The 13,266-nt window shown below is 37.6% G+C and overlaps 1 protein-coding gene across 3 annotated transcripts in view; it reads left to right on the top strand.

The window, feature by feature from the left end:
• furinb (furin (paired basic amino acid cleaving enzyme) b) overlaps positions 1 to 13,266 on the top strand; it is a 195,222-nt gene that overhangs the window by 18,117 nt on the left and 163,839 nt on the right. For all 3 annotated transcript variants that reach the window (XM_062991282.1, XM_062991274.1, XM_062991264.1), the window contains exon 2: positions 150 to 419. In XM_062991282.1, coding sequence (XP_062847352.1) covers positions 243 to 419 — 177 coding nt within the window. In that variant the 5' untranslated portion in view covers positions 150 to 242. The remainder of the gene's footprint in view (positions 1 to 149; positions 420 to 13,266) is intronic.

Raw genomic sequence — 13,266 nt, 5'->3', positions numbered from 1 at the left:
ATAAAAGGTTACATTTATAACATTATCCTGATGGATACTGATACATCAGAATGGCTGCTTGTTCATTTTGCTGCGTGGTCACATGTGTTTAAGCTTTATTTCAAACCCAAATCCTTTGTTATATTTAGATCCTTTTTTTCTCTCTGTAGGTCGCAACATGGTTCCAGGCACCTTTGTCATCCAAATCAAAGAATTTACTGAGTAACAGAGGTAAAGCATTTAGACCCACTGGAGTGCTGTTCATGGAGGTCCGCTGGCTTCTGCTGCAGTTCGGAACCAGCCTGCTCCTCCTGAGTGCAGTGGTACAATCTACATCCAGTCGAGAGCTTTATACAAACTCCTGGGCTGTTCACATCACTGGAGGGCAGGAAGAGGCTCTGCGCATCAGCTACAAACACAACTTCATCAACCATGGCAATGTAAGTGAAATAAAAAAGGAACCACTGGCAGCTGCAAAAAAAGTTGTGTGTGGATGGGGATGGGCTTGAACAAGAGGAAAGACAAGTATTTAACCACTTTTTTGTACAAATAAACCTGCCTTGCCTTACCTTGCCTATTTTATATACTTTCAATTTTTATACTACTACTATAAATTCACACTAATTGTGTCTTGTGACTTTTACTTACTATTAAAAAGTTTTTTTCTAAGCATAAACAAAGAAATTTATAAATAGCTCAACCGCTAGTACAATAGTACACTGGTAGTACAGTACATCTGAATAAGATATTTTATTTTATGGTTATTAATTAATTAAAATGTTTTTGGACCCACCGCAACCCTTGGGCTGCCCCAATATGACCAGCTGTTTAGAATGCCCGCAACAACCAAGTACTTGGCGCAGCCCATGCCCAACGTGGATCCAAGCGTCAGGCCCACTACAGAAAGGGTGTTACACTACCTCTGGGGCAGCTTGCTCTTCCAAGCCGGTTGTGATGGCTGAAAATTGTTGATGGCTGGGTTCACAGTAAAACATGCGCCGGCAGAAAACCGAACGGTATTAAGCCTGGCATCACAGTTTTCTCAAAGTCGAGCTTGTAACAGTTAGAAACCGACATGTCAATCAACTGTGCCTTCACGGCCTCTCTGCTGGCCATAATTTACAGTGCAGATAGGCATGATTCTGTAACCTTGCCCACCAGCCGATCTTCAAGGCAATTGGACTTGTTTCACATGTTGGACTTGTTACACACTTGTTAAAGTGTGCAAAAAAGCAAGGGGTCTGAATACTTTTCAAATCCTCTGTATTTTAAGAATGCTCTCCTTTGGAATTTTGGTTAAGTGTTTCTGTACAAACTTTAAGGTAACTGACTATGATGGTACAGTTTATGATCAATAAATGAATAATCTACAGGGCCATCTAAAATAAAGCCTGACAGTGTTCAATAAGCTACAATTACTTATTAATTGGTTAACAGCTTTGGGCTATTAATTAGGAGATTGTCGGTTTGCTGTGCAGCAAGGTCCTTAACACTGTCTGCTCTAGGGGCACCATACAATGGCTGACCCTGCGCTCTGACCCCAACATTCAAGCAAGCTGGAATATGCGAAAAAAAGAATTTCACTGTACGGTACTCATGTATACGTAAATATGACAAATGAAGGCATTCTTCTTCTTCTAATAACTTTGTTCAGTAAATGAATGTAATTGTATTTTACTCAGGTTCCCAATGAACATTTATTGTAACAAATAAGCAGTAACAGATGCAATTGGAATTCAGTTTTAGCTTCTCTTTTACAGTTGTGGTTGACAGTATTTGGACCCCTAGTATAAAAAGACAATATTATCAGAAATAAGTGGATATGTATCATTAGAATATTTTAATCACAGGTCTAAATCTTCATTAAATATTACCTGTCAATATACGTGCAGCCATTAAAAAAAAAAAGAAATAAAGAAACATATGGCATAGGATTAAAGACACCCTTTCCTAACACTTGACCGTGCAACTTTTGGCAACAGTGACAGACTCTACACATTTTTTAAGCCATCTGTCATCTTATTGCACCTGTCTGCAGGTAGTTTCTTCCACTACAGTTCTCTCAAGCTGCTGGGTACCTTTTCCTGATAGCAGATTTCAGCTTTTCAATTGAATTGACATTAGGACTCATTGCTGGCCAGTTTAAAACAGTCCTTTTTTTCTTCCTAGCCATTTTTAAGTACTTTAAAATGTGTGCTGTGGGTCATTATCCTGCCGTAGGGCACATTTTGTTCGACCCCAACCTAGTTTTCTTACACATGGAAGCACATTTTGCTTCAAAATGCTCTGATAATCTTCTGATTTATTTGTTCCTGTAACACATTCAAGGCCTTCAGCTCCAGAGGCAGGAGAGCAGCCTCACAACAGTATGGATCCTGCACCATGTTTCACAGTAGGCAGGGTGCACTTTTCTTTATAGGCTTCATTCTGTTGTCTATAAACACAACACTGGTATGCACTGCCACAGAGCTCTAGTTTTTTTTCTTTCTGTCATTGAACATTTCCCCTGAAGGATTGTGGTTTGTCTGTGTAAGTTTTGGCAAAGTTCACTCTTTTCTTCAAGCAGTGGAGTCCTCCTTGGTCTTTGCCCATAGAGCCTAGTTTTGTTCAGTGTGCTGCGTATGGTACGGATTGTAAACAATACTTCACATGTCTCCAGCTCAGCCTGTAGTTCTTTGGATGTTGTATGTGCTTTTGGAAGTTTCTTGAATGATCTATAAGTAGCAAACTTTCTGCAGGCGCCACCAACCAGCCAGCAGAGGTCGTAATCGCACTAGTCTGAGAGAGAGTCCCCATCCGGCTTAATCCCACCCCTATCTGAACAACAGGCCAATCGTTGTTCATGTGGCCGTTCAGCCTTAGCCGGCAGGCAGAGCCGAGATTCGATACGATGTATTAGAGATCTCAGCTTTGGTGAACAGCGTGTTTTTAACCACGGCGAGACTGGCCTCAAAGCCACAATTCATAACCTAATTAAAGTCATGTGAGCACTGACAAGTTGGAGACAAGTGAGTCTAATTTGTAATTAATCCCAGGTTAGTCTGATTTTGTCCTTTGTTTCAAACTGAACAAAAGGTGCCTTTTATCATGTCATGGCATTGTTTTCAATTTTGTATCCTTTTTTCCTGCAAAGTTTTTATTTTGTTATTTTTGTTTCTTGTGCTTTTCTGCAGCAAACATCAAATTAGTTTGATTAACTCATCAAATGAGTTTGTTAATCAAAGCAGTTTCATTAAAAATGATGTATTTTACATGGTGTACTTAACATTCTGGCGTGACCACAACTGTATGTCCTGCCTGATTAGAAAGATTTGTTTATGCTGTCTTAAGATAAGATAAGAGATAAGATAAGACTTTATTGATCCCCTTAGGGAAATTAACTTGTTACAGCAGAATGAAGACAAGAATACAAGAAATAAAACTAAGTAAAAAATATTGCACACATAGTGTGTAGTTATTTACTCTATAAAATATCAAAAAAATAATATATACATTAAAAATATGCAAAATATATTAAGTTATTGCACTTATTGTGAATAGGTTACATATTGCACTTGTTATTACACCCAACATGAAAGATAAGGAATGAGTGATATTATTATATATTATTACTGTTGTAAGCTCTGATGGCTGCAGGAATAAAGGACCTGCGGTAGCGCTCCTTCTTACACAGGGGGTGGAGGAGTCTGGTACTGAAGGAGCTTGTTAGGTCTCCTACAGACTCATGTAGTGGATGTGTGGTGATGTCCAGGATGGATGACAGCTTGGCTATCATCCTCTTTTCTCCCACCTCCTCTACAGGTTCGAGAGGACAGTTCAAGACAGAGCTCGCTTTCTTGATCAGCTTGTTCAGTCTTTTTCTGTCTCTCTCTGATATTGCACCACCCCAGCACACCACTCCGTAGAAGATGGCTGATGCTACCACAGTGTCATAAAAAGATCTAAGCAGTGGTCGGCACACTCCAAAAGACCTCAGTCTCCTCAGAAGGTGGAGGCGACTTTGGCCCTTTCTATATAGGGCATCCGAGTTGCTAGACCAGTCCAGTTTATTATTGAGGTGAACACCCAGGTATTTGTACTCCTTCACCATCTCAATGTCCAAACCCTGAATGCTCACAGGTGTGGTGTGATGCGACTTTTTCCTGAAGTCGATCACCAGTTCTTTAGTTTTGCTGGTGTTAATATGAAGCACATTCAGGTCACACCAGGGAACAAAGTCCTTGACGATACTCCTGTAATCCTGTTCATTCCCGTCAGATAAACATCCAACAATGGCTGTGTCGTCCGAGAATTTTTGCAGGAAACAGTCTTGTGTGTTATGTTGAAAGTCTGAGGTGTATACGGAAAAAAGAAATGGAGAGAGGACAGTCCCTTGCGGTGCCCCTGTACTGCTAACCACTACGTTGGACACACAGTCCTGAAGTCTTGAGGAAAAAATGTCAAAATTGTGAAATTACTATATAAAATTAGCTTATTTATATCATTTTCTTAAATTAAGGTAGGGTTTGAAAGCCTTTTTGAATATGTTGCTAATTAAAATGGGTTATAAACCCATGTGTCTTAATTTCAGCACTTACATAACGTACATAACTTTACTTGTACATATGATTTAAAGTGTGTGTGTGTGTGTGTGCATGCTTGTAGGGGTCCTCATTAGTGTGGGAAGCTTTATTCCTGTTCTGACTTGTCATATTTTTCATTAATCTGTACCTTAATGAGCTACACACACTCACACCCACCTCCACAAAAACATCTCTCAACAGAAGTTCACTGGAGGGGTGTGGGCAGCTCTCCTTCATATGCATACCAGTTACCTAATAAAGACATGCTTATGTCAGTGCAAATTAAGGAGACGTATTTTAGCTCTGTTTCCATTATCTAAACCTAGAACTACCTTTTATTGAGTCCTGCAAGCTCATCTTCTTTAGAATTTCAGTATCAGCCTCAGGGTTTGAAATCAACTGAAGTAATATTGCTGTGAATTAATTTTAGATCATTTTTATTCACATCTGATTGAGCCCCTTGTGCACCTGTGTGAAAAGCATATGTGTGGGAGAAAAGGGACAAAGAAGCCTAGCATAGTCAGAAACACCTCTCAGTAGAAAATCACACATCATTTCCCAATCCACTACACTCCACCAGAGCAGCCCACTTAATAACTCAGGAAAAGATCCAAACCATCTGCATGTTTATTAATAGCGGTTTCTTTCTTTCTTTCTTTCTTTCTTTCTTTTTTATTCAAAATACAATATGCAAATTAAGTGGAACAAATAATGTACCTCATTTTCAGTTGACATAAATAGGCTTTCTTGCTTCTTACTTATCAATGCTGTGGCTTATAATAAATAGCAGTTTGGCCAGAAGGGATCAATACATGCACATTAAAATTCACACTTGCAATGCAGTAAACAAAAGCTTGCTACAGGTAACACACACACATACACATCTACATCTTTCTACCTGAATCCAATATCTCCCAGCAGTTGTTCACCTTGTGGCAGCACTTACAGAGAAAGTGAGTGGGCAGAACAGCCAAATGTGAGTTACAGCAGGAGAAGAGCAGTCGTGTGTTCATGACTAATGTACAAAGTGTATTTGTTGGTTGTGCTTTAGGAAAGTGTATTAAACTTTTTAAACCTCATGCACCTTTTGTTAGGTCTCAAATAAATCATGTTTTTAAATGTCAGCATATCTGGGGAAGTTTAAGTAGCATGCACAAACCAGAGTAGTAATAAAAGTACAGTTGTATTGTAGTATAGTTATCATGAATATGGATGATCATTATGGATATTCATATTTTTCTCATTTTGGCTAAATGTATTTTGCCTAATGTACAAATAAATAAGTTGATTCCAAAGACCAATAGTTTATTACTGTGCAGCCTATTGAAAGCAATCAGTAAACGTTAAATAAAGGTTTTCTGCTGGAACAAAACACAGTGGTTCTACTCACACACTAACTTTGCTGATTTACCATCAGTATTGACCAGTTAATTATATTCAAGACCAACATATGAAATCTGGATTGAAACGTCATTTGTGGCAGCTCCAGCAGCTTGTAAGTATCCTTAAATACTCTTCACAAATGGGTTCCTGACAACATGTGGCAGCATATGTTCCTCTTTATTACCTTTTCTAAATCGCTTTCCATGTAGTGCAAGTAAAAGCTTCAAGATGCAGCTTTTGTTATTGTGCGTTGCAGCTAGACGGCTGTGTCGTGTCGGTGTCATTTGCTGGAGCCAGTTAAATAAGAGCAAGTTTTAGAAAACCATTAGTACTTCAAATGATGTAATAAAAACATTAAATCACATGGAGTAAGACTGTAAAAAAGAAAATGTAGTAGAAAGGTAAAAGAGGAAGCAAAGAGCCAGAATTAGGGTGTGACTAAATATCCCCATCCACCTTATTCACTAGTTCGAAACAAATGGAAGGTGTCACTATGTGTTTGATTTTTACCCTTTTATCATTTTAGAATGCATTGACTTGACATTTGTTTTTATATTCAGATTTTTAACAAGTTAAATGTTGTCTTTCTGTCACATCAAGAAAATAACAGTCTTTCAAAATGACTGACAGAATGATTTACAATTGTGGTCCTTGACATGACATGCACATTTATTTGTTTGTATGATATATTTGGTTCTGTCTGTTTGAGAAGTTGTGTGTGTGTGTGTGTGTGTGTGTGTGTGTGTGTGTGTGAAAAACCTTAACTGTAGAAGAAGCTTAATTTTATTGAGTAATTACGAGCCAGTCAAATTAACTCAGCTAAGTATAGTTTTAGTGATAATAGCTTTAGAATAAATTTGATAAATTCAATGCCACTTTTGAAACCCATTCTGGTTCTATGTCTTAATATGCATGTGTGTACAGAGACTGAGACCTTAATCACTTTGTTTTTCTTACTCGTATCTGCTTATTGCACAAAGTGGTGAGTGATTAAGTAAACTAGGGTTGTTTTGTGTTTAGGACTCTGAAGAACAGACACAGAGATGTTGCAAGATTTCTAAGAAGGCATAGAAGCTTAGTAAAAGCATGAGACATGAAAATATGGGTTTTAAATGAAAATGTGTTTAATCAAATTACAGGCATTTCTATGTTTATTTCTAAAATCCATTTTGTGCCATTTTAGTCCATATATTTGTGCACCATGATTTTCACAAGGGGCTACTTTACATTACACTTTATCCTGGTTAGGGTTGTGCTTGTCGTGATTGCAGTCACTTCACTAAGCACATGGATTTGTTGTTTTTGTATTGGTTTCATGCTCCTTCTAACTCTGCTTCTTTCATTTGACTGGTCCTTGTAATGATTAGTCTCAGCTGTTCCTCATGTCTGACCTGTAAATATTACCCCTTGTGTTCAGTCTTTCCTTGTGTGATTTGTGCTAGTCTGTATTCTGTCTTTGCTGTTGTCTGTGATCCTGTCTGTCTATACTCTTGTCCTTGCTCTTGTATGTGCTTCTGTTAGTGTAGGGCTTGGCACTCCTGGTTTGTCTTAGTTTATGCTAAGGTTAGTTCAGTTTAAAATCCTGTATATTGTCTTTCAGTTATTAGCATTAACAATTAGCAATAGCATAGAGTTAGTTAGCTTATGTCTTGTCTGTCTTGTTTCCAGTCTGTTTCAGTTGTCTTTACCTTTGACACCTTGCATTTTACTCATTGCTGCCTTGCCTTGTTCATTGTTTGTAATGTTGTGAACCTCCTTAATTATAAAGTTAGGAGTTTATAATAAACAGCCACACCTATTGATAAGGTAAAAAGTAAAAAGTTTGGCATAAAGGAACTACGACAACTTGCACAATACCCTGACCCCTAAACTGTAGTGTTGATTGCAAACCAAACATTATCTTTTAGCATCAGTGCTTGACCTCACAGATGCTCCTTACCCACAGACACACTCTAAATCTGCTGTAGCTGCAAAGACAGACCAACATCATATCAATGCCCATGGTTTTTGAATGGTATGTCCATCAAACTCATCAAACCTTTTGTGAAACAATATATCTTCTTTGCCACTGGGCGGGCTGGCTCATTACTTAAAAATGGAAGTTAATGGAAGATAGCAAAAAGAAATTACTAGAACATTATTGGATACCTGACACCCAAGATTGGCTGATGTAGCTTGATTGATAGAGGACATGGAAATGCTGTTAGTTTATGCACAGAGAGAAGGGCTGATCAGCTCTTGGCTCTTAACCATGCTTGCATAGTAAGTACTGGAACCTGTGGGATTTAAGGGTAAATGCTCTTGTCTAGAAAAGATGACACAAAGTTTTAGTGAGGCTGGTACAAAATCAAGAACTTTTATGCTGCAATAATTACAACAAGGGTGTGAGGTTCTGTTGGGACTGAATGCTAAATGATTAAATAAATTACTCCTCCAAATGAAGTGGCTGACATTTTTGCCATTTTACACAACTTGACGTGCTTCAAGGAATGAATCATTATTTTTTGGTTTGTTTCTGGTTTTTGTTTTTTTATACAGATACACAGTTTTTTTAAAAGATACATGGTGGCCAAAATAACTAAAACAAACAAAGTAACAAATGAAAGACTCAACAACATATGCAATGCAACAGAAAGCGGATAGAAAAGGGAAGAGTAGAAATGAAAACTGGTTGTCACAATGTAGCAAGCAGCTCGGAGCGCCTACGACAGCCAAGTTCTTGGAAAAAGAGTAAAGAAAGATAACCCAGAGCAAGCTGGGGATGGCAATGAACGAGTGTATTCCCACCCCACCAGCTGGTGCAGCTCGCTCTCAGTGTGGGTTCAAATGTGGGGCTCACTCTGGAAAAAGCTGTCATACCACTTCTGGTGCAGCTTGCTCATCATCATCTGATTTTCTGGTTTATTTCTGTGATTACTTATGTTCAACTTTTTTTAAAATAGAACTGCTACTAACTTCAATTTTATCACTTGGTTGTTTATTATTTAATTGACTTGTATTTAAATCATTAAAATTTATTTAAAGGTATACTAAAAATTGTTATCCTTGCTTTTTTGCCAGTAATCTTTTAAAAATGCTTAAAATATTCATTTAGTCTGAGTCTTAGCTGTTTAACCTGACCGGGCTGTCTAACAGGCACAATTGACTGTGTCTGAGGGAGGGTGGTTGATGCAAATGTGACTTCTGCTGGGGGGGTCAAGGTGCCTTCACTAGTAGTGAATGATTCACAGAAGGGCATAGCATGGCTTTCTATGGCTCCTGGCTTTCTATGGCCAAAGTGGGGAAAGCAGCAGGTGAGGAGGAAATTGGAAACAACTTGGGATAAAAAAGGGGAACATTAAATGTAAAGTTAGGTTCCTGTCAATTCTGTCACTGTTTTAAACTCATTCTTTATTTAAACTCTTTCTTAGTCTTGATTACTTTTCTTGTTCTTTTGACTGGGATGTAGCTCTGTCTGGATGATTTTTGATGTGCCTTCCTGCTTTGACAGCCACATCTTAAATGCAACTCTGCCTAGTTTTGTTTTGTACTTGACCATCTTGAGGCACAGACTGTTTAACCACCCATAAAATCCTGTTTTGGAAGCTTTCTACAGGCATGGCTGTTTATCCACAGCCCCAGCTGTCATTCCTGTTTGTTTGCCACTTATTCTTGGTTGTTTAAAACATTTTAGGCACCCAGGTGGTGCAGCGGGATATTCCGCTGGCACACTAGAGCTGGGATTCTGAAGTCTCTCTAAGTTGTAATTTCAGCTCTGTTACCGGTCGGCTGTGCGCCCTCTAGCAGGCACAATAGGCAGTGCCTGCAGCAGACAAATTGGCCATTAGTCTGCTGGGTGAAGGGGTCGGTGCAAATTGGAAAAAATGCATAAATAAAATAGTAAAAAAAACACTCACTCACTGATTCACTTGCTTAACCGCTTATCCAATTAGGGTTGGGGGGGTATCCCAGCTTTTCAATGGACTCAAGGCACCACGGTAACACCCAGTCCATTGCAGGGCAGACACACATATAAACACACACAAACACATACACACACTCATTCACCTATATGGCAACTCAGTTTCTCCAATTAACCTGACTGCATGTTTTTGGACTGTGGGAGGAAACCGGAGCTCCCGGAGGAAACCCACGCAGACACGGGGAGAATATGCAAACTCCACACAGAAAGGACGTGGACCGCCCCACCTGGGGATCGAACCCAGGACCTTCTTGCTGTGAGGCGCCTGCCCTAAAGTAAACATTATGTAGAAAAATTTAACCACTGGCCATCTATTGGTGCTAGGTATATGTGTTTGTGTTTTAAATGTTTTATTATTAGTGTTATTTTTTACATAAGCAGCAAGTTATAATTCAATCCAAGCCACCTGTCCTGTCTGGGGTGCTCAGGTGGCACAGTGGTCTAATGCCATAGCCCACAGATCCTGAACTTTTAAGTTTAAGGGAGGAAAGTTCCTTATTGTTGCTGCTTTTCCAGCTTCAATTCATTGTGCATCTGTAATCTGAGTAAGTCCTCCTGAAGCCATTGTCTGCATTATCATCTTTAAAATGCATGCGACACCACATATCTGACTTTGTACTTTGTAACTCAGAGTCTCACAAAATCTTTTTATCTTCTAAAATGCCTGGGCCTATAAAAACTAAGTCTATCATTTGTTTCCACTTCTAACAGATTGTTCTTTAAGTTGCAATTTTGGAGTGTTTTTCAATTTTATATGAATTGCACTACTCGGAGCCTTCAAAGAAAACACTTCAAAGAAAATACTTCCTGTTCTCCTATTTTCTACGAAAAGTGTTTTTGAATCACTTAAGCAAACATGCAGAATGAGTGGTGGGCATTTTGTGATAGAACAGAAATAAGATTTTCCAAGAGGTTGTAATTGTCTCTATTTGTATTGGTCTGTACTCCTTTAATTTAATAATCATATAATGTTGTATGTAATTGCTACATGTCTGTCCTGATATCAAGGTAAAAAACAAACACAAAACCTAAAGACAATTTAGCCACTGTACTACCTATGTACAAAAATTACCACCCTGTACCTGTATTATCATAGCTGCAAAGTGTTAGAAATGGACAAAAAATATTAATAGAGATACTCTACTTTTTACTTTAATTAGCCAGTATTCAAACCAATAATACAAGGTGTTACTTTAAAATCACTTAAAATAATCTTTGGTACTTTTAGAGTTCATCAAAATTTTACAGTTTATTTTACTGCTTCTCATATTTTGTTATACTGTTCAATCCCCATTGTACTTTTGTATAGCTTCTCAGTAAAGTTACTAGGAATTAATATACGTCTTACCAGGTCAGAGTGGATGTAGATTTTCTAAAGATGGTTTGAGATCATACTTAATCCACATGCAATTGTGTCTTGCTAAAGCAATTACTAATTTCTTAATCCAATTTACAGTTTTGTAGTACTATTAATACACTTAGTGTTGTTGTAGAAATTTGGTATACAAGTTTAAACAATGTAAATTTCTTCTAACGTGGAAAAAGCAGCTCCCAGATTTACTCTTATTTATTTATTTGTTGGCCTTTTTTGCCATTTTTCACTGCAGATAACGTTATTTAACACAACAACATTAAAGTCACTAGTGGTTTTAAAGTTGCCCCACTATGTTTGCGTAAAAAAAAAAAAAAAAAGGTCTTCTGAGAGCCTGTCTGTAACTGACAGCGGATATAAACAAGATAGTCCTCTGCTGTAAGGCACCTTATATCTCAGGCATATAATAAACCAGCTTTAATCATATTGCTTGAACAATTGTGTTTTATCATGTTTGCCAGAGACCATAAAATGCATCTTAATAAAGCTTTCTTTTCTCCATTAAGCCAAAAGTGATGAATATGGCAAAAAAAAAAACTCTCTAATTTGCACAATGCCTGAATGAATGTGGCACAGTTTGAGTCTTAAATGCCTATTAAAATGAAGAATGAAGGATCGTATCTTTCCAACTTACTGCTTGAAAACAGAAAAAACAGAGGGTAATGTCTGGCAAATCACTGTTTGTTGCTTCCATCTTCCCCCTATACAGTATATACTGTACACTTCAAAAGTATGGATTTGTTACAATTCTGTTTTTTTGTACAATTCTGTTCTGAAATACAATTCTGGTTTTTTTTTTTTTAATATTTACAGAACTGAGTTAAAGTGGTCTCACAACATAGTCTAACTGACATCAGCTACTGACTACTGCTATTGAGTTTATAGTTCTGTATAATCTGTTTGTGACATCTCATGCAGCTGAGTCTGTAGAGCTGAAAACAATAAGATAAATGAGTGAAGACTAGTTTTCTCAATGATAAAACTTACTACTAATGATGAAAGCTGACTACTGTGGTGGAAACCCCCTTAATAAAATACATCAAAGACTGGATTGTGAGTAGAAAAGTTTTAATCTTGTCTGCAGAGAAAGATCACACAGACAGAGTCTCACACAGAGGCTCAGTGAATGCGATAACAACTGATAAACTAGATATATTTTTATACTGTTGTTGGTGACCTTGTAAGACAGTAGAAGACTCCACAGTTAACACAGGAACCAGTCTAAATCAGCTAGAACTGGGTTTTGGACGTCATACAATGCAATTGATGCACTTCTTATCACGTACACATGTACACATCCAGTAACATTCTATTGTAGCAGTATTCTTTGGAATATGACTACTGGCAATCATGCCCTAAGCATATCTACATTTTCTAAGTAGTAATTGATTATATATTAATACTTCTAGTGTATTAACATTTTTTTATCACACTACTATACTGTCAAATTCTGTAACTCTACTTCTTTTATGCTACTCAGAAGTCCTTAACTCTTCGTTGTCCCATAACATTGGAATAAACTATAATAAGATCTACTAACACAAGCCAAGTTTGGTAATAAGGCTAGTAGTTTTATTTAATATGCATTATGCCATGATATAGATTTATTTCTATGCATTAAATGGCCAGAAGTATGTGGACACCAACATATTTTGAGCCTGGCTGACATTGATTAAACAATATTTTTTGTCTGAAAATATCATGGAAAGGTTTGGTTTTCTGCGGTGATAAAATTGAGCTGCCACATCGACAGTTTTATTGGATTATTCTGAAACTGGCTTTAATACCAGTGCAGTTTAATCTACAACAATCTATAAATGTGTCATAGTAAACAAGCCAGGTCTAGGTCATTATTCACTTTTACATCCTGTTAGAAAAACTATTTTTATTGCTACAGTGCACTCTGCAATTTATGTCTTACAAAGGATACTATTTATTTTTTATTTTTACTCATGCAAGAAACTATTTCACACTGAACTCTCATATTGTCATATGTGAAACCTTTCCCA

The sequence above is a fragment of the Trichomycterus rosablanca genome, chromosome 1, assembly GCF_030014385.1.
Source record: "Trichomycterus rosablanca isolate fTriRos1 chromosome 1, fTriRos1.hap1, whole genome shotgun sequence".
In the NCBI taxonomy this organism is placed as follows: Eukaryota; Metazoa; Chordata; class Actinopteri; order Siluriformes; family Trichomycteridae; genus Trichomycterus; species Trichomycterus rosablanca.
Note: the sequence above shows the minus strand (reverse complement) of the source record. Positions and strands in the feature narration are given on the sequence as shown.